The sequence below is a fragment of the Thyridium curvatum genome, assembly GCF_004353045.1.
Source record: "Thyridium curvatum strain D216 chromosome Unknown NODE_30_length_408869_cov_84.441474, whole genome shotgun sequence".
NCBI classification, from domain to species: Eukaryota; Fungi; Ascomycota; class Sordariomycetes; order Thyridiales; family Thyridiaceae; genus Thyridium; species Thyridium curvatum.
Window position 1 is genome coordinate 193,962 of NW_022156785.1, and position 26,618 is coordinate 220,579.

Here is a 26,618-nt window from a genome sequence, read left to right on the forward strand (position 1 = left end):
AGATATGTGACAGCTGTTTTGCTGAAAATGCCACTGCCTAGGGGATCAACGGTGTGGATTAACGCTTGATCTCCCAGACGCTCGACTGGGCAGATCTAGGTAAAGATCCATGCTCGTCTGCTCTCGACGGGCCCGGCCACTTCCTCTCTCCACAAGCATCTTACATCGTTGCATACTTAAGGTTATCCACCCCTCCCTCCCTCTCCCCTTCTCCTGGGTTGTTCGGATCCTCGAAATACAGGAATAATTGCAGACTCGGAAAACTCTCTCTACTTCTAATAAGCACATCGTCACCATCATCACCAGCCTACTACTACTACATCTACATATATAATCACCTCGGCCTGCCTGTCTCTTCTTTGTTGTACTTACACGCTAGACGCACCTGTTCGCAACAACCATCATCATCATCATCGCCGAGCGAGACTTGACCACTTCCCCGTCTATCTACCTATCAATCCCATATTCGTCAGGCCAGCATCCCCAGTGGACTAATAGACACAATGGCAACCCTGTTGTCGAACCCGTATACGGCCCAGCCCAGTGCATCATATGGATATATGAGCCAACCACAAGGCCCTCCCTCACCTCCCATCGATGAGACCTCCAAATGCTCTCTGCCTTCCATCTCGAACCTGCTCGGACTTGCCGACCAGGGCTCTCCTACCTCGGAAACATCACCACAGTCACAGCAGCAGCAGCAGCAACAACAACAACAACGTAAGTGTCGACACAATGGCAATCTCACAGCGAGCCCACTAACAATAGCAACAGCTCCTTCAAGGCCGGAAACCAGGCCCAACTCATCTCACTATGGCGCCATCATCCGCAGCGGTGCTCTGCCGCCAACTCCTCCCATGACGGCGGAGGCTTCCTTCGAGGGCTATCACTCTCCCTCAACAAAGTCCGTCAGCCAGCTCTCGGTCGCCTCCAACTACTACTTCGAGTCGACGCCGCCTCTGAGCCACGTCGACGCCGAGGCTCACCGCCAGCACATGACATCTGCCGCCGTCCCCCGTGTCTCCGTACAGCCAACCTATGGGCCCTCTTCGTTTGCTGCGGCACCTTCCTACATGCCGCAGCCGGCGATGCCTTCGTACTACCCCACGATGCAGCCGACGCCGCCGCCCCAGCAGCAGATCTCCGGGCTCTACTACCAGCGCCCTCTGCCCCAGACCTTCCCTCCCCTCCCGGTCTCGGTGGCCCTCGGACCCTCGGGGGGGCCGAACCCGTGGCAACACCACCACTACATCTCGCCCTCTTCTGCCGCCTCCTTCCCGCAGTCGCAGGACCGGTACATCTGCCAGACCTGCAACAAGGCCTTCTCGAGGCCCAGCTCCCTCCGGATCCACAGCCACTCCCACACCGGCGAGAAGCCCTTCAAGTGCCCCCACGCCGGCTGCGGCAAGGCCTTCAGCGTCCGGAGCAACATGAAGCGTCACGAGCGGGGCTGCCACAACTTTGACAGCAACGGCTCGGGTCTGCGCCACTAGAAAACAAAATCCATTCTTTGAGACCTCTTTTTCTTCTCATTTGTCCTTTTTACGGTGTGGGTCTTCCGGGGGGGATCGGAATTTGGGGAGTATCACGGATCAATCACCGGGGCATGGGGAGGCGGCGCGGGCGGGTACAAGGGGTGGGCGAAGAATGCAGGAGCATGTTTTTTTTATTTACGGCAAACCATATACCACGGCCAGCTTTGCATCATGAGGGGAGCGGATGGAATGGGCTTTCTGCAGCGTTGCGTTTCGAGCGGAACACTTCCTTTTTCCTTTTTCTTTTTACTGCTTTTCACTGGCCACCGGCGTTGGGAACCTGGGAGGGGGAGCTCGGTAGCTCAACCCAAGACTTTTTCTGATGTTTTTTTTTTTTTTTTCGATTCGTCCACATGTTATTTTCATCCGAAAAAAGAGTTTAACGCATGGATGGCGGGCAAGAGTGGTCACGGTCTTGGAATGGGCCTTTTCTTCTTTGTCAAGTCATGGCATGCCGGCGAGCAAGGGTATGAATGTCAAAGCAGCAAGCATTTACATGGCGTTTTCTACTTTTGGCACTGCTTCTTTTTTGTTTTTGGTTCTTTTCAGCTGAAAGGGGGAACGAACCAATTCTCCGGGAGGTTTCCAACGAACCAAGACATCACCGGTCTTGGAAAGCTAAATTACTTAGATGAGGAATCAAACAGTGTACAATTCTTCTGTCAGACATACAGTTACATCATATCTCTCTTGACTGGCACGTGGGGACACAAAAAGTAGTGTTGTACTTCACCTTGATTCGGGGGCCGGGCGAGGCGGTGTGAAACGGGCTGGAATGCTCGTTGCTGCAAAGTTGTTTGGTGATGTGATAACATTCGGGGGGGGGGGGGGGTTTACCCGCAGTAAGCGAGCAATCCAGCTTTTGCTATCCACCAAAAATGAAGTCACATCGTGAGTGACAAGCACCTCTTCCCCCCTAGCGGCCGTTTGCGTGGTCTGCTCGTGCTGCTCCGGGACACCTCTGGCTGAGCCCACCAGCGCGCGCCAGCCGCACTCTCCTGGCATGCGCCGGGCTGGTCCTTTGTCTCACCCAAGGTGACTGACCTCAACTCTCTCTCTCCACGGCCGGCCCCTTTCCTCTTCCAACCAAGGGCGAGAGAAGATGGGACGGCACGCGCGCGCGGTGGCCGGGAATTAGGTCATACCCCCCAGGGGCCCAAGGGGCTCGCATTCCTCGCAAGGCTGGGAGGGGGGACCAGAAAGAAGTTGCGGATGTTTCATTAGACCTCCATCAACGGGTAGCGTCCCCCCCCACGTTTCGTCCGTTTCCAGGAACCAACCAAGCTCAGCAAGCTCGGTAGATAGAGCAGGGCTCTTCTCGCGCTGTCGGGGAGAAACAACATCTCGTGGTGATTCCTTCCGCCTATCTACGGAGTAGTAGTTGAATGTAGGTAGGCATGTCTCGTGGATCACCAACATGCCTGCCGTTGTCCCGGACACCTGCTAGGTAGGTACCCTCACTCGGCCATGTGCCTCCTGATCCGGGGATTCTACCTAGCTACCTATCTACTCTGGGACGAGAGGGGAGGAGAGGCGTCCCGGTAACTAGGCGATGGCCCGCCAAATGAATGACAGCTGATGGTACGAGGTAGGCACCTACATGGCCCCAAATCTCCAAGCCAGGGGAATTTGTTCATTTGGAATTCATGTCCCCTTTTGTTCCCTTTTCCTCACTGCGCGCGCAGCACATACACATTTGCCGGTGCCGAAGACCTCGCAGCCGGGACCTCCTCGCTGTTGTTGCATGGGGATCGGCAGAGGCTCCAGCCCTACTGGGTCAAAAGATTACAAGTACAAAGAACGCTCATGCGAGAGCGTCTACCGCTTGTCGCTCCAGGTGTGGGTTTTCTCCTCCCAACCCCCCCTGTTGCCAGGACTCGAACTTGTGTGCTCAGAAACCGGCCGGGGGACCCAGAGGCTGATCTCTTTGTCTCGTGGATGGGGGTAATGCAGATCTTCATGACGGACTGCCCGTTATTGCGGAACTCGTATCTTTTTATTTTTGTTTGCAAAGAAATTACACCTCGACGGCCCCCCCCCCCCCAATAACCGAAAGGATCGCATCAACTTGGTTATTTGTCATGCTCATTTAGGGAGCAGTGCACACAAAAGTACGTACTCGACTGATACAGCAGATCTCTGATTTGGTATTTGGTGTGAGTGCAGTAAGTAAGGATCAGGCTGGCCAGGCAGGGCTACGACAACGGCAATGACAATGACAATGACAAGCGGGTTGGTCCCTGACGCGGCGCCACTTAGTTACCTGTTTGGGGCCTGTCGAGTCCCTACAGTGACCGTTCTGGGGGTGGTGGCTTGTTCGCGGATTGCCCCCGTTTGGACTTTTGCCAAGCAAGGGCTCGTCCTTGTTGTTGTTGATTAAGGTAGCTTGACCATGTACCTAGTTAGTTAAAACAAGGTACACAGGGACAGCGGCCAGACAGGCATTCAGCCAAGAGACAAAAGGAAGGTGCATCGCCGACCACGCCCGCCCGGCGGTCAAGAGAGAATGCTTGAGGACGGCGGGGAGGCTGGGGGCCCGCCCCGGGACCGGATTCAACACAAGGTTTCCGAGCGGAAGGGGAGTGAGAGAGAGTGTTGTCTTGGCTCGAAACTCGCACTATTCCCACATGAAACCCCCCATCATCACAGCATTGTGGGCCGGAGCTGAAAGGCTGAGAAGGGAGAGGAGGAAGACTCGAGAGAGCGGGTCGGCCGGTCTCCCGAGAGCTAGGTATTGACGCTGGCGTGCGGGACGGAGGGACGGTCGTCGGCGATCACTGGGAGATACCTCCTTGTACCTTTGCAAGTGTGTATGTGTGTGTGTGTGTGTGTGTGTGTGTGTGTGTGTGTGTGTGGCGGGCATGCTACCTACCAGCTCAGAGGGTTGGTTCCTGTGCAACCACGGCCGCCCGCAATCTTTTGATGTCTCGGCTTCAGTTCTCCATTCAGAAGTGTGTTATTTGCGTCGGTTCTGGAGACTGGAGACTGGAGACGACGTGGACGTCCCACATGGGAACCAACCCTCAGGCTATCAAACTGAACCGCATATGGCTACGAGGCTACCTAGGTACTCCGCAGTGCGTACTACCTATTGCCTAGTGCCGTCGCAAAGACCCTTTAATAAATAAAGCCTTGTTGCCAATCGCCAAAAGAAGAGTAGCGCCTCGGTGTTTCGGTCTTGCTTCTCTGCTTCTGGAATCGTCTTTGATGGGTTTGATGGGACGGAATAGTTGAAATGACTCGGTGATTGATTGCCAGATTTCCAAGAAGAAGGGATCTTCGAACCGGACGGCACCCAGGATCACCGACAGGAGCAGCGGCTTTGCTGTTGTCCTTGCGGGAAGTCGTCATCTTTTCCTCGAGTCGCCTGCTGCCTTGGCTACCTACCTTAGTTACGGAGACGAGCGTGTTTGAGGTCTCGGATCGCAGGCTCGCCGGGGGCGGTGAAGAAGCTGGAATGTTTTAGGCGCAGGGGTGGTCCCGCCGCTTGTCGCTCTCCGGATCCCCCAATTGGCCTGACAGGAGACGTTGTTCTGTACCGGAACAATAGCGTTGGAGATTCTGCTAGCAACTTTTCGCACTTTGAGCCAAACCAACCTTGAACCCATGACTAGCATGAGCATTGTCTTGCCATGCGGGCGCGCCTGGTCCCCACGACGCCCGTCATCGCGACCGGACTGGAGGCGGACCCGGGCGTCCGTCCCTTTTCTGCGGGCCGTGCTCTGTAGTCTGTCTGGTGGCTTTTGAAGAAAGAAAAAAACAGCTCCGGACACCGCCGGGAATACACAGATCAGATGGGCAAGCCTCTGTGGGGGAGGCTAGAGTTCTCATACGATGCAATGGGAAGAAGTCTATTAATTATTGAATTTTTTTCTCTCTCTTTCTTTCCTTTCTCACCCCGGGCCCGCCCTTGTAGTGGACCAAGAACTTGGGCTGGCTGGATGGGGACTGACTTGTCCTCTTCTGTCTTCTACGAAGTACATAGACTACGTACGTACGAAGTAGGAATCGTCGTAAAAAGGGACCCCCAAATCCGTGATGGCCTTCTCCAAAGCAGCCTCGATCACTGCGGGCACCCGCATCCTTTCTCCGGGGCTGTGCCACGATACGACACAACCCCAAGCGAGCTCTCATCGTCCTCGATCCCTGTTCAGCCTCCTGCCGACGTACTCCAGACGTACATTGCTCCGTACATTACCCTTTCCAAGTACACCCATCGATGGCACGCTGTCAAGTGACCACGAGTCAACGGTGTTGTCAGGAAAAACCCCCCCCTGCCCTCGGCCCTGGTCCTGTCAACTTGCCCCAATGGCCCATCGGTCTCCGGACCTTGACCTTGCAACCACAGCGCACGCACCCTTTCCCCTTTCAGTCCCCCCCCGGTCCAGACAACAGAGTTCAGGAGCATGGATGGCCCCTGAAGCTACTTGTACTCACGGCCCCTGGCCATGGATCTCCAAGCGATCAAAGATCATCATGATCGACCGCGAATCTCTCGCCAAACCCAGACTAGCCCCGTTCCCACACGTCGAGAGGCTATTTATTCTTCGGCGGGACCCAGAAGCGGAGCAAGGCTCATCCCGGACACGACACACAACTTCGAAAAGCTCCCAGCGGAGTTCCCTGCTCCAAGGGCAACTCAACTCCCTCGCGGGCGGAGCCGACCACCCAGCGCGGGTGGGCCTGTTGATCTCGGTCTATTGCCGTTTGTGAAGAAAGGTCACTCTTGGCTCGCGGCGGGCCAACATGCAGGAGTTCTTTGGCCGTGCAACTGCAGCTTCCGAGCCCCGTCGGCTCCATCAAGCAGGACGAAGCTCGGGTGGGGGAGAGCAGTAAAATCTCCGAAAAGGAAATCCAGGATCACGAGTCCTGGTCATCGCCAGGTTTGTTCTGCTCGCCCACAATGGCTTTGCAAGCCCCCCTTGGAGATATTACCTAGTTCGTGGCCCTCGAGGTCAATGTCTCTTCTCCTCCTGGTCCGTGGCTTGGTAAACGTGTGTGGGGATCTGCCAGGGTTTCAACAGGCCAAGCAATGGCCCAAAACGGAGCGACTCGCGTTGCTACGCACACACTCCTGACTCCGTAACTACTTGTACAAGTATGCCGTGCAGGGCTGCAAGGACCCCTTGCAAATTTGATCCTGGGGAGTCCGGGTGCCCACATTGTGTTTCATCTGTCAATAGACCAAGATCAAGCACCGCCCAAAACGGGACTCGGATTTCCAAACCTGCTGACTTTTTTTGCGCACGCAAAAACACACTTTCACAGGTAGCATCACATCACCTTTCGTGAGATTCGCGATCTGCTGCGCGCCAGGAAGGAAGGGCCTGGTCCAGATTCCCCCCTCGCGCGGAGCGGACTTCGCATTGAGATTGAAGTGGCCCGGGAGGGGGGAGGGCGAGCATCATTGCCCTTTCGGAGCATGCTCATGTCAGCTAGTTAGAGTAGGTAGGTAGGTATCTCACGACGAAGGCTCTTTGTTGTCGGCCGCGTTTCCGGTCTGGTGGACAGCGGCTTGCCAATGTCTCTCTGGCACCGTCGACTTGGATGGCAAGGCCTCGCTCATTTGGCCGCATGCCGATCTCCAGCCTCCGGCCGGCAGAGGGGCGTGAAAGAGGAGGGATGGCGCCTAGAGGAACTCACAGCCAAACCTTCTGGTTTCACGGACTGCTCATACAAGAGAATGACTTTTGTGACATGTTCCCATTGCTTATTTAGGGCGATCATGGGGGGCCACAAGGCGCGAGTTGATATCAGCCCGGGCCACTCCGAGTGATTCCTTCTACTGATCTAGCTACATACGTGCTGCCCTCTGCCACCTCCAGGTGCTCACGACAAGCCTGCCTCTTCCAGCTCAGATCAATAGGCCGACTCGTCGTTCCAGTACAGAGTGTCGTGAAGAACCCTTTGGTGAATGTTAGCTCCTGGATCGAAAACAATGAGGGCTATCTGCCGCAAACACGGCGCGGCCACGTACTCTGGCCCGTTGGCATAGAGATCCCAGCCGAACTTGAGGTTGATATACCGGATCAGATGGCTTGCCACCTTGATCGCACCGACATCTGTCGGATGCCACTGGGGTCCGATATCGTTGTGCTGCAAGATGCCCGTGGTGTTGAAGTAGTGCACAAAGGGCCGCGTCGGCTTGCACGCCTTCTTGGTCGAGTTGGTCGTGCCGTTCCAGGCGACAGGTCGATCGAGATAGTCTTTCGAGTTGAAGAAACGGTAGACGTCGAGTACTTCCTGGGCAAAATCTGTGTCCTGTCCATAACTGTTGCCGTACTTGAAGAATCCTTGCCACATGGACTTGTACGTGTGTCAGATATGCCTGTTTTTTTATCTGGCTGTCTGTTGACTTTTGTTTCACGTGTTGGGAACAAAACTGACCATGATGATCACCTGGGCACCTGGCCAGACGCCGTGAACGCCCTCGATCAATCTCTTGTAGGACTCTACGTATGTCTCGGAGGACACATTGTTTGCCGAGTTGGCGTCGTTGGTGCCGAGGTTGATGATGACGAGGTCTGCGTCTTGCTGCTGGGTGAAGTTCCAGGGCTCGGGATTGTCTTGGTTGCAGCAGCAACACACGTTGGTAAACGCAACGAAGATCCCAAGTCATGGCAGTTCTCTGGAAAGAGGGTCGGTCACTCTCACTCACCTCCCCATATCCGCGCGGCACGCGGCGACGTGTCAGAGGCGTAGAACCACTGATGCGACTGGCCCCGGGGATTGCCCCAGCAGTCCTGGTCCGACACGCAGATGCCCGGGTAGGCCGTCACGGAGTACTCCGTGCCCCCGAGCCCCGCGCCGGTGGCGTACGCGAAGCTCGACAGGCCCTCGAACGAGGTGTACATGCCGGCCTGCAGGCTGTCGCCGATGAACTCGACGTTCCGGCCAAAGGCGGGGATCTTGACGAGCCTCTGCCCCTCGGCGACGTGGACCTGGTCGACCTGGACTCCGTAGGCCCAGTTGGTCACCCGCAGCTCGAAGACGGACGGGTCGAATGGGTGCGTCTCGTTGACGCCCGGTGTCGACTCGGTGACCAGGAGGTGCGTTCCCCCTGTCGTGACGTTGGTGAACTGCCAGTCCATGCCATTGATGCGGTAGCCGATGAGGGTCGTGTCGATGGTCTCAGGCCCAAAAGTCACAGCGACTGTCTGGCCGGTGTAGCCAAACTTCAGACCGGGTGCCCTTTTCCCCTCCATGCGACTTAGAATGATGAACAGTCCCCAGACCATACAGGTATCATGAAAGGAGAGGCTCACGACCACCATGATATCTTCCTCGAGTCCCATCTCCCTTTGTAAGACAGCTGCGACGCATTGGCCGGGTAGCTGTGGAACGAGCGGCTGGACTTGTCGATTGCCGTGTTGGGATAGTTGGTGATCTTGACCTGGCCATTCTGGAGGATCGTCCGGCCCTGAAGGGAGGAGGCCGTGCAGGACAAGACACTCAAGGCGACAATTATGACTTGTCCCAGCATGGCGACGGCTGGGATACGGAAGAGTTTGACAACAAGACTCGGTTGCATTGTTGGAGCAAAGCAGCGAGAAACGTTGATCGATATATACGTTTGACACAGATGCAGTTTTCATACGACAGAAAGGTGTGTTCCGACAGCCCCCTCTCGCTTACACCAGCGCACATGCTCATTCCGAGGTGGACGGAAGAATTATGATGTCTTCCTGCAGCTACATCCTGTATGTAGCTGTTTGGTGGCCCCGGCCGGGTAATCAAGGCCAGCCATGGGATCGTTCCCGTCTCTTGCTGAGAAGGGTATGAAAAGATGCTTCGTGGTGATCACTTCGTTGAGTCCTGCCAAAGCATTGCGAACCCATGGCTTGGACTCAACTGAGCAGGCCCACTCGGTTTGTACATGAGCCGAGAGAAGTTGAAAGAAAGACTGCTTGATGATGAGCGGCGTTGGATATTTACCTGCTTAGAAACAATACATCGCAAGGTTAGATGCAACGCAAGGCCTGATCCGTCCTCGGAGGCAAGTCTTCCGTCCATTAACACATACGGCGTGGGAACTAAAATTCGAGCTGTCAGAGCAGGCGTAGTAACTGTGATTAGCAATGAGTGCGTTGGGCGGACTTGACTGACTGAATTACCCAGTGCCACTGAGGCGGTTCGTCCTTTTGCAGTGGACGTGGTTACAAGCATCACAATACGCGTGACAAGACAGATCAACAGTCTCGATGGCATTTGCGTCGACGATTATTTGACCCAACTCCATACCGCATTCTCTGATTTACGATCAGAGTGCACAAAGTGTTCGAACGGGAGGGTCGATGTAAGATGACATATTTCCTACGCAGCATCCCGATCGACCCTCGGCATCTTGCATGCTGCCGCAGAGTCGATGCAATGCATGTAACCTTCCACAAACCGGGGAAGTCTCCGCCCAGGACCAGCAAACCACGCGGTCGTATGACAGGCAGGGTATTTGAAACGATCGAGCGCGCGGACGAGACGGGAGCCAAATAGAATCTTAAGACTTGTGCGGACATCGCGCGGTGCGATGAGGAGGTCGATCATTCAACGTCGAGGATAGTTCCGCAGGCTCCGTCACAAATCATCATCCACGTTGCGATGCAGGACCCTTGCTCAAAGTCGTCATCTCCAACAGCAGCAAGACGCACACCCCAAAGCCGGTTTTCTTTTTCTCCGTCAATGACAGGTCGCGGTGCAAGCCTCCACTTTCGCCCGCGACGCCGTTGCCCGTAGTGTCCGGCGACCCGCATGGCCTGGTCCGCACGGGCGGACGGGCGGGAGCGTGGGTGGTGGTGATAGTGGCGATGGCGTTCCCGTGCAGCGATCATCAGCCAGAATAAAGAGATTGGTAATTTGGCAGTAATTTGGCAGTGTTTCCCGGGAACGAGCTCTTTCCTCGTTGAATCTATCTGCCGCAAGCCATGACGGCGGGCAGGTGCTCTTTTGCTCGTTTGTTGGGGTTACACGACTTCTCTGGGCTGGGCCTGGAAGGAAGGAAATGACCGCCATCACGGGACTGTTGGACGAAGGAGCGCCCGTCCGTTGCAGCGTGAAAAGGAAAGAGTAAAAGAGGCTCTTGCAGGCCGGCCTGCAGACTCTACCAACCAGTACCTAGACTACCTAATATCTCATTTCCCAGGCTTCTTCTTCTCCCTCAGGCCAGACGAGCCTGAAACATCTCAAGCCACAAAGTGGCCTGCGTGCATCATTAGCAGCTCCAGGTCTTGGCATGGATGCTGGTTTCCTACCTTCAGACATAAGGTATGTACTTGTATAATCGATCAGCCGTCGGACTGGCCGCTCATCCACCACCCACCGTACACATCCATCCATCATCTTCCAGGTTTCCCTCTCGCTGCGACACCGCACCGCAAACACCTGCCTTTTCCAATCCTGCACTCCAGACCGACCCGCGTTGGAGGGTTGCCCTGCGCTGCTTGGGACGCTCACCGGGTGTGTAGCACCCACTCCAGGCTCAGATAGCGGCCAACGCTGAGGGGGCGTGGGAGGGTTACCTGGCATTTATGTCAGAGCGAGAGAGGAGAGAGAGTGTGTGTGTTGTGTCCGTGAGGGTGTCGAACTGACGGTAACGACTAATAACTAAGGCTGTCTGGTCAATTCGCCATCCTCTGTGGCCCACCACCACCACCACTACCACGGCCATTGCACTCCAACTTCAAGCAATTTGGTTGCGCCAATGCACCACCACAATAACCAGGGGCGGCATCAGCTCTAGGCGCACCACCACTACCACCACCACCATTTTCGGCAACCCTTCTCGCCAAAAAGGCTGCATTCTTCCCCTCATATCCAAGGGAGCTCGCCCTCGCAGCCGCTCGACAAACTCGGGGTCTTGCCAATCCCTCCGCCTACTTGTGCGTCGACCCAGCATTGGCATCATCGTCATTCCTGGACAAATCGACCCGCTGTTCCCCGTCTGCCGGCCCGTCTCCCTCACACGCCAACGCCCTGCGCGGCCGCGGTTTTGGCAGCAAGCAGCAAGGAATGACATCTGCGGACTGAGCCGATTCCGATCTACACGCCACAGAAACTCTATTCTGAAAAATGCCCAACGATGCGGCATCGAGACAATGACGCCAGTTCCGATACCATGGTCGTCCGTGAAGCACGCGCAACCGAGCTGTGAATACCAACGCCGAGCCCTTTCGAGATCATCATACACATCCATTATCTCTGCCGACTTCGTCCATATATCATTGTCGTCGGGAAACCGACCGCCGTCCCCTGCTGACGGACTATTTCACCGCAAAACTCGGCGCCTACGGCTCTGACTTCCTTCTCTTCTCTGGGAGTCGCCCCGAAATCTCCTCGCTGCGCACCGCGTCGTCAGTCGCGCCGTCCCTCAAAGCTCCGGCTGAGCCTGGACGGAGCGGATCCTTAACGAGCGCCTCGGCGCAGCCGCCCGCCAACTCCATATTGCCATGTCGGCGACCTCGGTGCAGGCGGTAGACCCTTCTCAGCTGGGCCTGAGCAATGAAGAGCTCTTCCTGCTCCGCCAGGGCCAGTCGGCCGCTCTCGCCGGCGGTGGCGGATCCAGCTCCTCACGAGCGGCCAGCCGGGCGTCCTCGCAGGGCTTGCTCGTCATGGACACATCCTCGCTCGCCGCCCTTGCCCGCCACTTCGACCACCTGATGGCCAACATCCAGCAACAGCTCGAGTACCTCGGCCAGGAGTCGGCGACGGTGACCATGTACGTCTACGACCAGGCCGGGCAGCTGGTCGAGAACGCCGACGCCGAGATCGCGCGCTACACCCGACTGCTGAAGCAGATGGACGACTTGGAGGTCGAGTTCGACCGCATACGCCACATCCGGGATATAGTCAGCAGCTTCAAGCAGAGGGCGCAGGAAATGGAGCGCGAACTCGAGCGCTCGCAGCCCTCGGGGTCCAGCTCGAGACACAGGGATCGAGACAGGCAGCACCATTCTTCGTCGTCCAGGCACGGCCACTCCCACTCCCACTCTCACGGACACCGGCACGGGCATACCTCTTCTTCCTCGCGCCGCTGATGTGCTCCTGTTTCCATCTTGAAGATGGGGTTACCCCACAGACCTGAGGCATTGTTATCAGGGCGCTGACCGAAGGTCCACACACCACACACTACACGCTGGCCGATGCATCACTGGCGACAACGTCGCCAAAGAAACAAAACAAAAATAATTACACTCACGAATAGATCAATAGTCACACGACTGTTTGGGGAGACATTATGCTCTCCCACAGAAAGGCAAAGGCTGGGGCTTCAGTCTCCTCACGGATTGAAACAGGACATACTGAATCAGCTGCAAACATGAGAATCACGAGAAACAACTTGGAGCTTTGAGCACGTCTTGTACGCAAGTACACTTTACATCACGAGAAAAGAAAAAACCGAACCTTCCAAGGTCGAACGAGGAACTAAGATTGAGAGGCCTCACGGCTCATACAAGAACGGGCATTGGCCTCACGGCTTGATATCACTGGCGTTGGTTATCTATTGCTTTTTTCTCTTTTTGCTTTTATGGCCTATTCTTTTCGGGAACGACAGACCTTTTCTACCTTCTGGCGATATGAAGACAGCTGGCAGGCTTGGATATTGTACAGGCATGCATGCCCTGAGTGTTTTAGGAGGCCTACGTCCTGCCGATCTACAGCGCACGAGACTGCTGCTGGTCTCTGATTTGGAGCGAAATGATTTGATATAATACCCCTTTCTCGAGAACTGGATAGCACAGGTTCGGATACGAATACAGTCTCGAGTACGAGAATTTGGTGACTGCTACATGGAGACTGGTCTTTAATACATGAACAGACACTTGATCTGATTGCCGCTTGGTCAAAGTGTGGCAGTATTATGTAGGACTGCTCTGCTGATACTCGTCTGATACTACCAGCCTACCGACTACTCTTCAAAGAACGCGATCGATGTTTCCACGCCCAGGCGTCTCGTCATCCTTCTTCTTCAAAGACCCTTTTGAAGGTCAATCCCTCCTAAAAGATTCTATACCCATTTTCTTTTTCGATCCAACGACACCACAAACAGTAGGACATAACGTCGGAAAACAGACCCCAGGAAATTGAACCTTCCCCCCCTCTCCCACAGCAGCAAGGCATGCGAGGCGGAAAAAGAGGCTCATCCCTCGAGTCATTCATTCATAACCAAACCCTCCTCCCTTCAGGCTTGGACGGCAGTCCAAGCGCGGGTCGAGGGGGGCGGCCGCCGTGACCGAGTTCCTCTCGTGCTTCTTGCGAAAGTAGCGCACGGCGGCGCCGTTGCGCACGCGCTCCTCGCGGTCGAGGCGCTCCTTGGCCTCGCGGGCGAGCTCCTTCATCTGCGCCTTGGCCTGCCGCGCGTGCGTGTGGAACCAGCCGGCGTGCCCGTTGCACTTGCGCCGGCGGCACATGCCGTCCGTGGCCGGGTTCCTGTCCTTGTCCTTGTCCTTGCTGCTCCCGCTGCCGTCATCACCCGGCGCCGCCGCGCCGTCTGCTCCCCCACCGCCGCTACCGCCGCCGGAGGGTGGTGGCGGTGCCTCGAGCCGGCCGGCCTTGAAGACGGCCTCGCCCTCGGGGCTCTTGACAAAGGCCTCGAACTGGGCCATGGCGTTGACGGCGTCGAGGCGCGAGTCGTAGCCGCAGGCGTTCTTCTCGAGGTGGCCGGCGGCCACGGCCGCCCTGTGCCGGTCGTTGGCCATGTCGAGCAGCTCGAGCATCTTCTTGCACAGGACCGTCTCCTCGCCGAGCTTGAGGCGGTCGGCCGACGAGGCGCTGAGGATGTGCCGCTCCTCGGCTGTCAGGACTTGGTCCTGGTCGACCGTGTCCCAGAAGTCGGCGGGGACGTCTGGATGTATGGGTATGGGTGTTAGTGGAAATCTACAGTAGAGATGTCGGACAGTTTTTATTTTCTGTTTGTTGAAAGGGGAAGGGAATAAAAAAAAACTCACGAAAAGGTTCATCGCCGAGCTTCCACGAGACGTCCGAGCGGCTGGAACTAGCAAGCAAGCCCGTGAACTCCTCCTGCGTAAGGCGGTACTCGTTGTCCCGCTTGCTGAGCTTGGGCAGGCTGGCGACCTGGCGGTCCCACCACTGGTCGCGGTGCTCGCGTGAGCAAAAGAGGCTGCTGTTGTTGTTGTTGTTGTTGCCGCCGCTGCTGTCGCCGCGCACGGCGGCGGCGTTGAGGCCGTAGATGCGGGCGGGCTTGAGGCAGCCCTTGAGGGAGCACGTCTTCTTGTAGCGCGTGACGTAGTCCTTGCCGTCGGTGCAGTTGGGGCAGATGTAGCTCTGGATCAGGTTCTCGCCGACCTCCTTGCTGATCTTGACGCACTCGCCGTGGAACCAGTCCTCGCACCCGTCGCACGAGATCATCCAGCGGTGGTCGTCTGGCCCACGGCAGATACAATAGGGGCCGTGGTCCGACTCCTCGTCGCCGTCTGAGGCCTCCTCCTCGTCGTCGTCGTCATCGTCCTCGTCGTCGCTGTCTCTGGGCGACGACGAAGGGAGGGCGTGGCCGCTGTCGTTCTTGGCCTTTTTGTTGCTGGCCCCTTTGGACTTCTTCGCAACACCGCCGCCTTTGGGCTTCTTGCCCTTGACGGCCGTCGCGGTGCCCTTCTTGCGCTTGCTGGGCGCCGATTTTGCCATCTCTCCGTCGCTCCCTGCTGCCGACGGTGCTGCTGCTGCTGCTGCGACTGCTGCGACTGCTGCGACTGCTGCGGCGTCGTCTCCTTTTGTACCGCTTGAGCGGGACTCTGCTGTGTGGGATGAGAGTTTGGTGATGGCTTGTGGTGACGACGATTCGACGTCCATCAGGTCTGGGTCGCGCGGGGAAGGGCACGACCCCTCCCTTTTCAAGCTCCCACCAGGAGGTGCAGATGCTGCTGCAGATGTCGAGGTCCTGCTGTCCTCTGCTGGAGGGGCTGGTGGCGCCCCTCCTCCTCCTCCTCCTCCTGCACCCGAAGCCATCGATGCGTCGACAGTGAAAAATGCATCGGAGTACGACATTCAAACATGCAAGGGTGACGGGAGGCTGCAGCGCCGAGCTGAAGAAAGACGAGCCGGGGGACTAATCTAAGAGTGTGTGGGCCACCGGGCCTGCTCTGTTGTGAATAGATGAAGCAAAAGGGGACAGCTAGATGCACATGGATGAATAAGTTGTAAAAGGGCAATGGTTCATGTTACCCTGTCAGCACTGCACATGAGGGTTCTGTGGTGTCATCCCTTCACTCACTCGCCGCCTCCCAGGTGAGCCAGGATGGATCTCATTCCCATTTTCTCATGAGGTGAGCGGCTCTCTCCAGGGCGCGTGCTGTAGCGCGTATAGTGGACCGGGATGGGGCATTAGCGGCACTCAGCGCTGTGATGGATCTCCAAAGCACCCGGCACCTGTGATTGGGCTGGAGACCTGGGAAAAACCGGGGATCACACCCAAGCTCTGATCTTTTTTCCGTGGTGGAGCTCGTCCAAAACGTCGGATGCTTGCTTGCTTGCCTGCCTGCCTGCTTACCTCACATCGGAGAGAAAGTTGTCGTACGACTTGGAACTGCAAAGCTGCGACACAAACGAACGAACGAACGAAGCATTGCCCGCCCGCACACCCTTTGAGACGGCGCAGGCTCCCCCGACATATTTGCGAATTGCCAATTGGCCGTCTTGCCTGGTTCAAACCTTGCAATTCTAACCCACACACGCCTGTCAAAGAAAGAAAAATGAACAGCCGTTCGGTCGCCCCGGCGGCGAGGTCGCTCCTCAGCTGCTGCCGGAACCTGTCGACGCAGCCCGGCCGCCGACTCCTGTCCTCCGCCACGGCGCGGGCGTCGCAGACCGCAGCCAAGCGCCCCGCTGCTGCCCAGCAGCTGCCGCCGTCCACGAGATGCCTCCCCTCCGCCAGCAGCCAGAGGAGGACGTACAAGACGGTCGAGGAGGCCAAGAGCAGATACAAGTCAGGAGTACGTCACCTGTCCACCACTTTATTGCATATTTCCAGGAGGAATGACGACAAGACACACACACTGACAAACTCCCCTAACCTAGCCCTTCTCCTGGCGCGCCGGCATCCTCTTCGTCCTGACGGGCGCGGGCCTGCTCTGGTACTTCGAGTACGAGAAGGAGCGCATGCAGCGCAAGCGCATGGCCGACGCGGCCAAGGGCGTCGGCAGACCAAAAGTCGGCGGGCCCTTTGCGCTGGTCGACCAGAACGGCAAGACGGTGACGCACGAGGACCTGCGGGGGCGGTACTCTCTGGTAAGCAGCAAAAGCCACCCCCCACCCCCCCGCGCGATGAAATGTAAACCCAGGCAGGGAGGGTATGGGAATAGGAAATAGGAAAGAAAACACATTTGAGAGAAACTGACACATCTATCAACTTTGCGCGCAGGTCTACTTCGGCTTCACCCACTGCCCGGACATCTGCCCGGAGGAGCTCGACAAGATGGCCCGCATGTACGACGCCGTCGAGAAGGAGGCGCCGGGCGCCCTGCTCCCCGTCTTCGTCACCTGCGACCCGGCCCGCGACACGCCCGAGATCCTGAAGGAGTACCTCGCCGAGTTCCACCCCGGCTTCGTGGGGCTGACGGGCACCTACGACCAGATCAAGGCCATGTGCAAGGCCTACCGCGTCTACTTTAGCACCCCGTCCGAGGTGAAGCCGGGCCAGGACTACCTCGTCGACCACAGCATCTACTTCTACCTCATGGACCCCGAGGGCGACTTCGTCGAGGCCCTCGGCCGCCAGCACTCGCCCGACCAGGCGGCCAAGGTCATCGTCGACCACATCAAGGACTACAAGGGCACGTTGAAGGCGGCGTAGGTTCAGCAAGGGCAGACAGAACGCAACAAACCCAAAAAAAGTAATGTCGTCGGGGAGGGAGCTGCACCTTATACCCATCTGTAATAACACATGTACGGCACTAGGAAACGGAGCAGGCTGGTCTCATTTGAATGCCGTCCGTCATCTGTAACTACCTAGTTTTTCTCACCTCCCTTACTGTAACTATCGTGTACACCAGCAACTTAGAGACTAAACTCCTCCTCCAAAAAGAAAAAAGATGACCAAAGTATGCTTGGATTGTCCACTAGCTTGAGCTATCTATCTGCCGAATAGGCGAACGAAGCCGCGACTCGGTTGAAGAGTCGGCTGAACCCCGGGGGTCCCTCCCGATGGATGATGAAAAGTTGGGACCGCCATCGTCTCATCAAAATGCAGTGCTGGTGGGCGGGCCCCTGGACTTGCGTACTGCTTGGTACTTACTTACTATCTAGTAGTTGACCAGCTTCAGCCTGGCCTGCAACTCGGTCGGCAGATCCTCCTTCTTGACCAGGCCCATCAGCACGCAGTCTCCCCAGAAGAACCAGGCCCGCTCCTGCGCATAACTGATATAATCAAACTCGTCCGCCTCCTCCTCGGCCTGTTCCTCTTCCCGAACAGTGTCGTCGTCGCCGTTCTTCTCAGAGTACGTCTCCTTCTTGACAGCCTCCTCCTGTCCACCAGAGGGCTGCTGCTGCTGCTGCTGCTGCTGCTGCCGCTGCTCAGCCGCAGCTTCACCTCCGTCTCCGCACCGCCCATTCTTAGCAACCCCGTCGTCCAGCCCGTCTTCTTCTTCGTCCTCCCCATCCCCATCGAGCTTCAGCCCGGGGATCTTGGCCTGCACGATGCCCCAGGCCACCCACATGGCGCTATTAGCGATCCGCCACAGCCGCGTCTCGTGCATCAGCTCCTTGACCTGCCTCTCCGACTCCTCCTCGAGCTTCTTCTCCTGCGCGCCCCAGCCGCCGGGGGGCACGCGGGCGTCGAGCATGAACTCGACGATGGAGCTCGTCGAGCTGGCCGTCTGCAGCGCCGGCGTGCTGGCGGCGCTGCCGGGCGTCGGCGTGGCCAGCGGCGTGAGCTTGGGCGTCGCCGAGCCCGGGTAGACGTAGTCCGGTCTGTGCTCGACGTAGGCCTTGATGAAGCGGCGCTGCTCCTCGACGGACGGGTACAGGGCCGTGTGGCACGCGTAGGGGGCGACGGGGCTCAGGTAGTCGTACGTCCACTCGGTAAAGTGATTCGCAAATTCCAGGCCGGGCAGGTTGGGCCCGGCATATTCGAAGTCGATGACGATGAGCCGCTTGTGCTGCTTGGCGGGCTGCATGAGGGGCGATTTCTCGTCGTCTGGCTGGATACGGAGGATGTTTCCGTGTTGCGTCTATAGGAAAGAATCTTGGTGTTTAGCATGACTAGATCATCGCAACTTGTTGTTGCAGCTATACGTACATCGTTGTGCGCGAAAACGAGCTTCTCGCAGAGCTTCCTCTCGCCGCCGTAGAATTCGTTCAGGAAGTGCCGGTACTGGCTGACCATGGCCTTGAACTTGGGCCATTCGACACCGCACACTGGTCCTCGCGCTCTCCACGCATCGGCCGGCAGTCCGTTGGTGTCCGGCCCAGCAGCCTCCTCGTCCGAGCGAATCTGGTCGTCCAGGAAGCTGATCTTCTTCTCGACGACGTCCTGCCAGTGATCCCAGTTCTGCAAGACTGCCGGGCCAGCCGCGATCTCCTCGTCCAGGAGCTCTATGCCGTCGTGGAGTTCACGCATGCGCTTGGCAATCTGCTTAGACGTGTCGGGGATGCGCAGGTCAGTCGGGGTGAGGGTGATGGCGTTGAAGAACTGCTCGAACCGGCCATTCTTGAACGTCCCGAGCAGACGAGGGCCGATCCTCTTGCGCGCGAGCCGGCGGAGCACTGCCAGCTCGCTGTCACGGTTAATGAGCTGCTCTACCTGCGGGCCATACACCCGCAAGAGCACCTTAGCAGGAGGGCGCTTGCCCTCCGGCGTGCTGGCAACCACCTCGGGCGGCGGTGCGACGACGTAGACAGCGTTGGTCAGGGCACCGCTCAGCCTCTTGACCGAGATGGTCTCGCCGCTGTCCAAGGGAACTCTTCTCCAGCCCTTGAGGCGCAGGGTATGTGCCAGACGGAGAATGTCGTTCTTGAAGATGATCCAGGCCTCTCGCTCCTTCTCCTCCCGGCGCGTCGAAGACATTTCGGGATCCTCACTGGCCACGCCACCACCACTGTAGCTCATCGTCTTGGAGTTGTCGAGCACAGCGTCGCAGCTGGGGACAAGGGGCTCTCCATCTTGGTACTCGGTGTCAGACGCGGAAACAGTACGGTGCAGTTGTATGGACCGGTGCTTCTTGTGACGGCGTCCAAGCTTGGGCGCCGGCAGGGCGTCTAGGCCGAGTGCAGCCATGCTGTCCTCGATGATGTGCTGGAGCCGGTCGAGGGAAACCTCACTGGAATGCGAATCGTGAGATGCAACCCGGAACAGCGAAGAGTCGTCTGCACCCTTGGCGGTAGACTCCTTGCTGGCTTGCTCCTTGGCCTTCTTTCTCGAGAGCTTCTTGTCTCTCCTGGACTCCTTCTTCGCTCTCTCGTGCTGGAGCCACTCGGCAACCTGGGTGAGGAGCTTCTCGCTGATCCTGTCGATCTTGTGCTGATAGTGAGGGTGGTGGTGATGATGCGAATTGCCGTCCTCGGGCGTTGCGGCGGGAGATGCGGAGCTTGCTAGAGCAGTGAGGTTCTCAAGGCTCATCTGACTTATCAGAGACGACCGAGAAGCATTCGCCGAGGTGACAGGGAGGCGTCCACTGAGGCGTCTGGCCTTGCTGGCAGGATACTGCTTCCTGGTTTGGGGCTCCTCGGGCGTGGTCAGGTCAGGCTCGGATATTTGCACAGCTACAGAATCATTGTATCAGCAAAATGAGTTCAGCAGGTTGGTGCTGCGAGCGAATGAGGCTTGGCGGTGTGGTGAACGAGGGACCGTTCTTTGACTTGCAATGAGTGGTCTATGAAGGAAGCCTGGGAATGAAGTTGACTGCGTACAAGTAGGTGGCTGGGAGTGAACAATGAAGTAGTACTGTAGGTTCGGGGGCAAACTCGCCCGACTCTGACTTGAAACCCAACAAGAGTTGACACACAAGACAAACAGCGGAGGCGTATCACTTGAGCTACTCCCCGGTCCTTTTCAGACGAAAAGGCATCCAAAGCCTCGAGAGACAGGACGATATAACAGGACCGAGGGATGGGAAACTGCCGGACACCCACCTTTGTTGGAGCCACCCACAGGCGTAGTCCTCTCCGACTCGTCCTTCAGAGCTGACCGCAAGGGCCGCATGGACACGGGAGAGGGCGGAGCGGACATTGTGATCGTGTGTGTCCGAGGGTGTTTGCGACGCGGTTAGATCAGATGAAAATGGAAGAGTCAACCAAGTTCTGGTGTATCGTGGCGCGAGCCCCCCACGTCTAGGGTAGTCGGACCAAGAGGCACTTCACTCCGCAAGTGTCGATTTCCTTCCCCCGCCCCAGCGAAAACTGCAAAGCGTCCGCGGCCGGCGTGAGGCAGTTGTGCTGGATAACCACGGACTCGTATGCGCTAGCCAAGAGCTGTCAGAGGCCGGCGGGCAGCAAGAGAGCGTGTTGTTCCTCCGGAAAGACCAGAGTTGTGGTGGATGCGGTTGAGATAGAGGCCGGAACAACAAACAAAGCCAGTCGTGCGCGGGTACGGGAGTGTGTAATTTGCTCGTGACCTTTTTGTGACCACCACACTGCCCCGGCTGCACAGTTCAACAAGGACCGCGCGGAGCCTCTTCGCTTAAGCCCAAGCTGTGTAACCAACTGGCCAGCCTCGACACAAAAACTGCGTTGCAGATAGGTATGTACTGCCTTTTTCCTGGCTTGCGGCAACCCTCGCAGTCGGTGTGATGTTTGTCTGTTGTTTTCTCCCTGTGGAAGGTGGGATGAGACGAGGTGCAAGACACACACAAAAGCTTGGTAGACTAAGGTACTTACTTACTTTAGGTGCTTTAGCTTGGCTTATCAGCTGCCTGCCCTGCCCCGTTTCGAGTCGTCTGATAAAGTTAGGCCCCTAGCCCTCGACGCCGTCTCGAGATTTTAGCGGGCAGTCCGGCGGGTGCCAGACCATCCATTGATATCTCTTTAGGGCGGGCCCAGGAAAATGTGTCATCGTGCGGTGGGACGAAGAGACACACAGTCGAGCCCCATCTTTCGGGGGCTTCCCCCACTCACAGCAGGGGGAATCAGGGCCCAGGCCGGGCTCGAGAGATCCTAAAGCAGGGTCCGGCTGACCCCTGGTGAGCAAGCTCCATATTATTCAGTGACGTAACCCCGTTCAATCCAGTCCAAAACCTGGCGTTTCTTGCGGCGAAGGATGGCGGATGTGCATCATCGTTTTGTTTCACGGGGTGTGTCGTGTCGTCCATTCATACTGGGCCGGCGGCCTTTCTTATTCACACAAATGCGCGGGATCGAGATGGGCAGGCGCTGCTCGGGGCTTGTCATTGGGTGAAACTGGCTGCGATTCCCGGTTTTGGGATGTTGGTAGGTGAGTGAGGTGTGGAGGGGCAACATGCCGAGGCGGAGAGGAAGCGCCAAATACAATTAGTTATGTTCTATCTAATGTTTACAATTCAAATGATATACCGTTCCTTAGTTGCCTCGAATCTGGCGCTCTAGCCCTAACGTGAGGGGGTCGTATATGGATGTTACCTGCTTAACGCCTGGAGAGAACAGAAAGGTAGGTTAGTGCCATAGCACGATTGGTAGCGATCGAACTACCCAAGGTAATGAAACCATGTCTTGATGTGAGTGTTTGATCGAAGCGCGAATGCCACACAATGATAGATGGATGCCATTACAGACGTGTCAGTGAAATCTAGTGAATAGAGGTTCTGATAGCAATCTACATATTCGTCTATCTATCCGTCCTTCCTCTTAGAAACCCATACTGGTCGACGGAATGGCATCTTTGGCGGCCAGATTTACATCCTAGACAAGGTCAGAAACTGAGAGAGGCTTTAGAATCGAGCAGGGTGTTCGTACCGTTCGATCGGCGTCAGGCCGAGCAGCCGAAGTCCGCTACAGAGGATCTGACGGGCAGCCTCATACAACGCCGCCCGGGCCACCAAGGTGACGCGTCCTTCCGGAGGGTTCAAGACTTTCAGATGATCATAGCTAGAGCTAAGCTCATGGGTAAGCTTGAACAGGTAGGTCAGGATGGTGGTAGGCTCCAGAGTCCGGAGCGCCTGCTTCACCGTGTCAGGATACTGTACCATGACGCGCAGGAGATTGACGGCTTTGGGCGAGCTAGATAGGACGGAAAAGTCCGCCCGCAGCATCTCGTCACGGGATATATCCACCTTTCGAAAGATGGAACACAGTCTTGCGTGAGCGTACTGAAGGTACGGTCCTGTATCTCCTTCAAAGGATGTCATCCGCTCGAGGCTGAATTCGTAGTTGTGACATCGTTTCCCGGTCATGTCTTGAACCATGATGGAAGATATTCCGAGAAGTTCTGCCGTGTGATCGGGATCGACGACTTGGCTGTACTTGTCCTCGTTTCGACGCATGATGCCGTGCATGAAGTCACCAACGTCTGCAAGAATGTCATCCAGAAACTTGACAGTTCCTTTGCGGGTTGACATGCCCATGACCTGTGTTGTAATACGTATCAGTATCGTTGAATTGCTCCCAATCTGCGGAACGCCGCGCCCGCAATTCATCGCACAGGGAATCGAACCTACCTTGCCAAAGGTGACATGTTTCATCGACTTGGAGAGCAGCTCGTATCTGCCACCCATGAGCTGCAGGACTTTGAACAGTCGGCGCAGATGGGTTTCCTGCTCGGCCATCACAACGTAGATCATCTCGTCAAAGTGATACTGGTCATGTCGCTGCACAGCAGCGCCGACATCTCGAAGAAGATAGTTGGAAGTTCCGTTTCGGTTTCGGATGACGGCCACGTTGAGGGACTTGGCACCGTGCTTAGCGAAATCCACCACCTGAGCGCCGTCCTTGGCCTGGCTGATCTCCTGGTCTCGGAGGATATTTTCGACACTCTCCATCGTTTCCTGCTTCACCTGGGACTCGCCAGAATAATCCGTAAAGTGAATGTTCAGCCGCGCATATGTCTCTTGGTACTTGGCGATACTGAGACTCCGGAAACGTGCCCACAGCTGCAAGGCGTCCGGGTCGCCATCTTCCATACGCTTGAAGTAGGCTTTGGCCTGGCCGAGGAGGCCCTTGTTCTCCAGCTCCGAGGTATCATTACCTCGCTTGCTGGCCGCCTTGAAACCCGCCTCTTCCGGCTCGAAATCGGCACTGATCTTGACATAGACGTCGAACAAGTGCCCGATTGGATCCGCTGCAAAAGCGGCCTCATCACCGTACCGTTCCCAGCCACAAGCAAGAAGACCGTACTGGCGACCCCAGTCCCCCAGATAATTCATGCGGACTACATTGTAGCCTGATCTCTCATAAAGATTCGAGAGAAAGCCTCCGATGATGGTGCTTCGCAAGTGGCCGGCATGGAACTTCTTGGCAATGTTGGGACTAGAGAATTCAACGAGCACCGTCTTTCTTCCCGCCTCTGGATCTGACGGATCCCGAAGGCCATGGCTCGGGTCGAAGCCATAGTTGTCCCCCTGATGGAGGATGAACGGTAGGAGAGTGGAAGGGAGCTCGCTAGGGCTGAGGAAGAATCGAACGTGGATGCCGTCGGCGGTGGGGGCCAGGACCTTGGCGCTGTCGAGCAATCGAAACTACTCCGTAAGTAGGTAGGTAGACGGACTAGATTAGCGGCGGCTCGTCTGCGGGCGGCGGAATTGAGCCTTCTACCGAGTAGGTACTAACCTCGGCGGCTACCTTTGCCGCAACATCAGCACCGTTTACCCCCCGTAGGCGCAGGCGGGGAGTGGCCAAGACCAGATCGGCTTTGTCAAGAGATGCGCGGTCGAGGCTTTCGAAAACGAGCTGCCGGTCTACTGCGAGGATCTCAGAGACCTGATCGGCGATCGCCTGTCGGAAATAATCCAAGGGGTTGCGGGAGTGCAGGTCAATACTTGTTGAAGAGGGAGAATGGATCCCGTGCTGGTGCTGGGTGTCCGGCGGTGGGGCGGGCGGGCGGAGATGGCATATTTGTGACGGGTTTTCCATCAAAGAAAAATGAAGGGAAGAAGAGGATGAAGTTGAAGTTGAAAGAAGCAGCGTGTTGGTCTGTGGGCGGGCCGCCAAATGTTTAATTTAGGGGGAGGCACCTTGGGTGAGTCACCCGGCAGGGCAGCAGAATACAAGCAGTACACATCGTTTGAATCCTCTCCGATGCCCGTCACAAGCGATGACCTGGCTGGCCGATCCCACGACAGCGGGAAACGGCGATGTAGCATGGCTGTCTGTCGGCATGCAGAGCCATCGATCGGACCAACTCCCATCATCGCTCTCGCAGGATAGTAGTTACATAAAATATTAGTAGACTCTATCCAGGTAGCAAATCTACATACATGATGTACACACTCACCATCCATCCATCACAACGGCGGGCCCTCCCACCCCTCCCTCTTGAGCGCCCACCGCACCGCCGCGCGCACGTCGTCGGCGATGCTCGTCGGCCGGTACGCCATGCGGCCCCCGCCGCCGCGCTCGGGGCTCCAGACGCCCGTCCGCACCAGCACGGAGCACCACTCGGTGCCGGCCTCGCTCTCGTACTCGTTGGCCCCGCGGATGTCGCTCTCCGGGTTGTCCCCGATCATGTACACGGCCCGCAGCTCCTCCCCGGCCCCGTTTGCAGCCCCGACAGTAGTCCCGGCGGTCCGCTCCAGCACCTCGCGGCGGTACTCGGCCAGCACGCGCTCCGCGTACCGGTACGTCTCGGCGTACGGCTTGCCGATGACCGTGCGCCGCAGCGCCACCCCGCCCGTCAGCCGCTCCCACACGCCCGCCACGGCGGCCTGGAACGCGCCCTGCCCGAACCGGGGCAGGTGGTAGCCGGCCGACCAGAGCAGGTCGGCGTTGCTAAAGTACAGCGCCGGCTGGCCGTCGCTCTGCCACCCCTCGCCGGGCCCGAGGTCCGCCCGGCCGTTGCGCGCCGAGTACGTGCCCAGCAGCCCGCCGCGCGACGCCAGCGCGTCGACGATGATCTGGATGTCGAGCGCCCAGTCGCGCGGGTCGTTGAAGACGAACATGGCGTCGAGCCGCAGCGCGTCCCCGTCGGCCATGCCCGGCTCCCAGAGCGGCTTGGGCAGCGGCCGCGCCGTGGCCGCGTAGGCCGACTCCAGCAGCGGGTCGAACGGCCAGATCGCCGGCTGCGCGGCGAGGATGTCGGCGGGCGTGACGACCATCTTGAAGCCGTAGCCCTCGGCGATGCGCCGCGTCCTCTCCGGGTCCGACCCCGTGACCAGGATGGTCTTGTCGCCGAGGCCCTCGGGCCCCGCGACCAGGTCCTGGAAGGGCGTGTGCGACTGGACAAAGTTGGCCGTCGTGAGGTGCACGCCGAGCCGCTCGCCGAGGTCCCGCACCCGCTCCGCCTCGGGCTTGCCGCCGCCGTTGGTCAGCAGGATGAAGGGGATGTTGTGCTCGTGCAGGTAGCGCAGCGTCTCGGACGCGCCCGGGATGGGCTTGGCCACGTGCAGCAGCACGCCGTCGATGTCGAAGACGAAGGCGAAGCCCGGCGCCTCGGAAGACACCAGGCACTCGTCGTGGCCCATCAGCTTGTCGGTGCTGTACGGCTGCCGCGCACCGGCCGTAGACCTGGACGGTAGCCCGGCCGCCGCCGTCTGAGCCCAGGCACCGATGCCGGGCCGTGATAGTGAGCTCCGAGCGCTCTTCGTCTGTGACCCGCGCATCAGAGCCGGCCGCCGGAGCAGGCCTGTGGAGCTGCGTGGCCGCGCCGTTGGGGCTGCCGCGGTGTGCAGCCGGCCTGCGGCTCGCAATGCTCTTGTCGCCTTCATGTTTGCAGCGAGATAGCCCGGACTCTCTTTTGGAAGAGACGAGAGAAATCACCACACAAAAAAACGGACGCCTATATTACCATTTTATGCTTCTATGATGAGCAAGAGGGGGCGGGCAGTGATGATAAGCAATTACGGGTAAGTTTATTAGGGGGGGTTAGGTAGCCGTCTCGATGATGGCCAGGTGGAGTTCAATGAGTCCAAGACCGGCGGAAGAATAATGGGACCGTCTCGAGATAACGGGCCACCGTCAATCAATGATTTCAGCACATGCGTGCGTGCGTCTGGTGGTTTGGTGGGGTCTCCTCTGGGGGCT

The 26,618-nt window shown here is 57.6% G+C and overlaps 8 protein-coding genes across 8 annotated transcripts; 3 read left to right on the forward strand and 5 right to left on the reverse strand.

Moving 5' to 3' along the window:
* Positions 1 to 503: 503 nt before the first annotated feature.
* On the forward strand, positions 504 to 1,493 carry E0L32_005637 (uncharacterized protein; the record flags this gene model as incomplete). The annotated part of the gene is made up of 2 exons (XM_031140181.1): positions 504 to 720; positions 775 to 1,493. The coding sequence occupies 2 exons, from the start codon at positions 504 to 506 to the stop codon at positions 1,491 to 1,493; spliced, it is 936 nt and encodes a 311-aa protein (XP_030995648.1).
* Positions 1,494 to 7,394: 5,901 nt separating this feature from the next.
* On the reverse strand, positions 7,395 to 9,066 carry E0L32_005638 (uncharacterized protein; the record flags this gene model as incomplete). The annotated part of the gene is made up of 5 exons (XM_031140182.1): positions 7,395 to 7,440; positions 7,513 to 7,841; positions 7,923 to 8,101; positions 8,194 to 8,744; positions 8,801 to 9,066. The coding sequence occupies 5 exons, from the start codon at positions 9,064 to 9,066 to the stop codon at positions 7,395 to 7,397; spliced, it is 1,371 nt and encodes a 456-aa protein (XP_030995649.1).
* A 2,908-nt stretch (positions 9,067 to 11,974) lies between these two features.
* E0L32_005639 (uncharacterized protein) lies at positions 11,975 to 12,562 on the forward strand (the record flags this gene model as incomplete). The annotated part of the gene is made up of 1 exon (XM_031140183.1): positions 11,975 to 12,562. The coding sequence occupies one exon, from the start codon at positions 11,975 to 11,977 to the stop codon at positions 12,560 to 12,562; it is 588 nt and encodes a 195-aa protein (XP_030995650.1).
* A 1,119-nt stretch (positions 12,563 to 13,681) lies between these two features.
* E0L32_005640 (uncharacterized protein) lies at positions 13,682 to 15,332 on the reverse strand (the record flags this gene model as incomplete). Its single annotated transcript, XM_031140184.1, has 2 exons — positions 13,682 to 14,370; positions 14,474 to 15,332. The coding sequence occupies 2 exons, from the start codon at positions 15,330 to 15,332 to the stop codon at positions 13,682 to 13,684; spliced, it is 1,548 nt and encodes a 515-aa protein (XP_030995651.1).
* An 899-nt stretch (positions 15,333 to 16,231) lies between these two features.
* E0L32_005641 (uncharacterized protein) lies at positions 16,232 to 17,331 on the forward strand (the record flags this gene model as incomplete). Its single annotated transcript, XM_031140185.1, has 3 exons — positions 16,232 to 16,471; positions 16,557 to 16,766; positions 16,900 to 17,331. The coding sequence occupies 3 exons, from the start codon at positions 16,232 to 16,234 to the stop codon at positions 17,329 to 17,331; spliced, it is 882 nt and encodes a 293-aa protein (XP_030995652.1).
* Positions 17,332 to 17,779: 448 nt separating this feature from the next.
* E0L32_005642 (uncharacterized protein) lies at positions 17,780 to 20,703 on the reverse strand (the record flags this gene model as incomplete). The annotated part of the gene is made up of 3 exons (XM_031140186.1): positions 17,780 to 18,706; positions 18,775 to 20,237; positions 20,607 to 20,703. 3 exons carry the CDS (start codon positions 20,701 to 20,703, stop codon positions 17,780 to 17,782), a joined length of 2,487 nt encoding a protein of 828 aa, XP_030995653.1.
* Positions 20,704 to 22,375: 1,672 nt separating this feature from the next.
* E0L32_005643 (uncharacterized protein) lies at positions 22,376 to 24,512 on the reverse strand (the record flags this gene model as incomplete). The annotated part of the gene is made up of 3 exons (XM_031140187.1): positions 22,376 to 23,011; positions 23,102 to 24,118; positions 24,210 to 24,512. 3 exons carry the CDS (start codon positions 24,510 to 24,512, stop codon positions 22,376 to 22,378), a joined length of 1,956 nt encoding a protein of 651 aa, XP_030995654.1.
* Positions 24,513 to 24,883: 371 nt separating this feature from the next.
* E0L32_005644 (uncharacterized protein) lies at positions 24,884 to 26,302 on the reverse strand (the record flags this gene model as incomplete). The annotated part of the gene is made up of 1 exon (XM_031140188.1): positions 24,884 to 26,302. One exon carries the CDS (start codon positions 26,300 to 26,302, stop codon positions 24,884 to 24,886), a length of 1,419 nt encoding a protein of 472 aa, XP_030995655.1.
* Between the last annotated feature and the right edge of the window lie 316 nt (positions 26,303 to 26,618).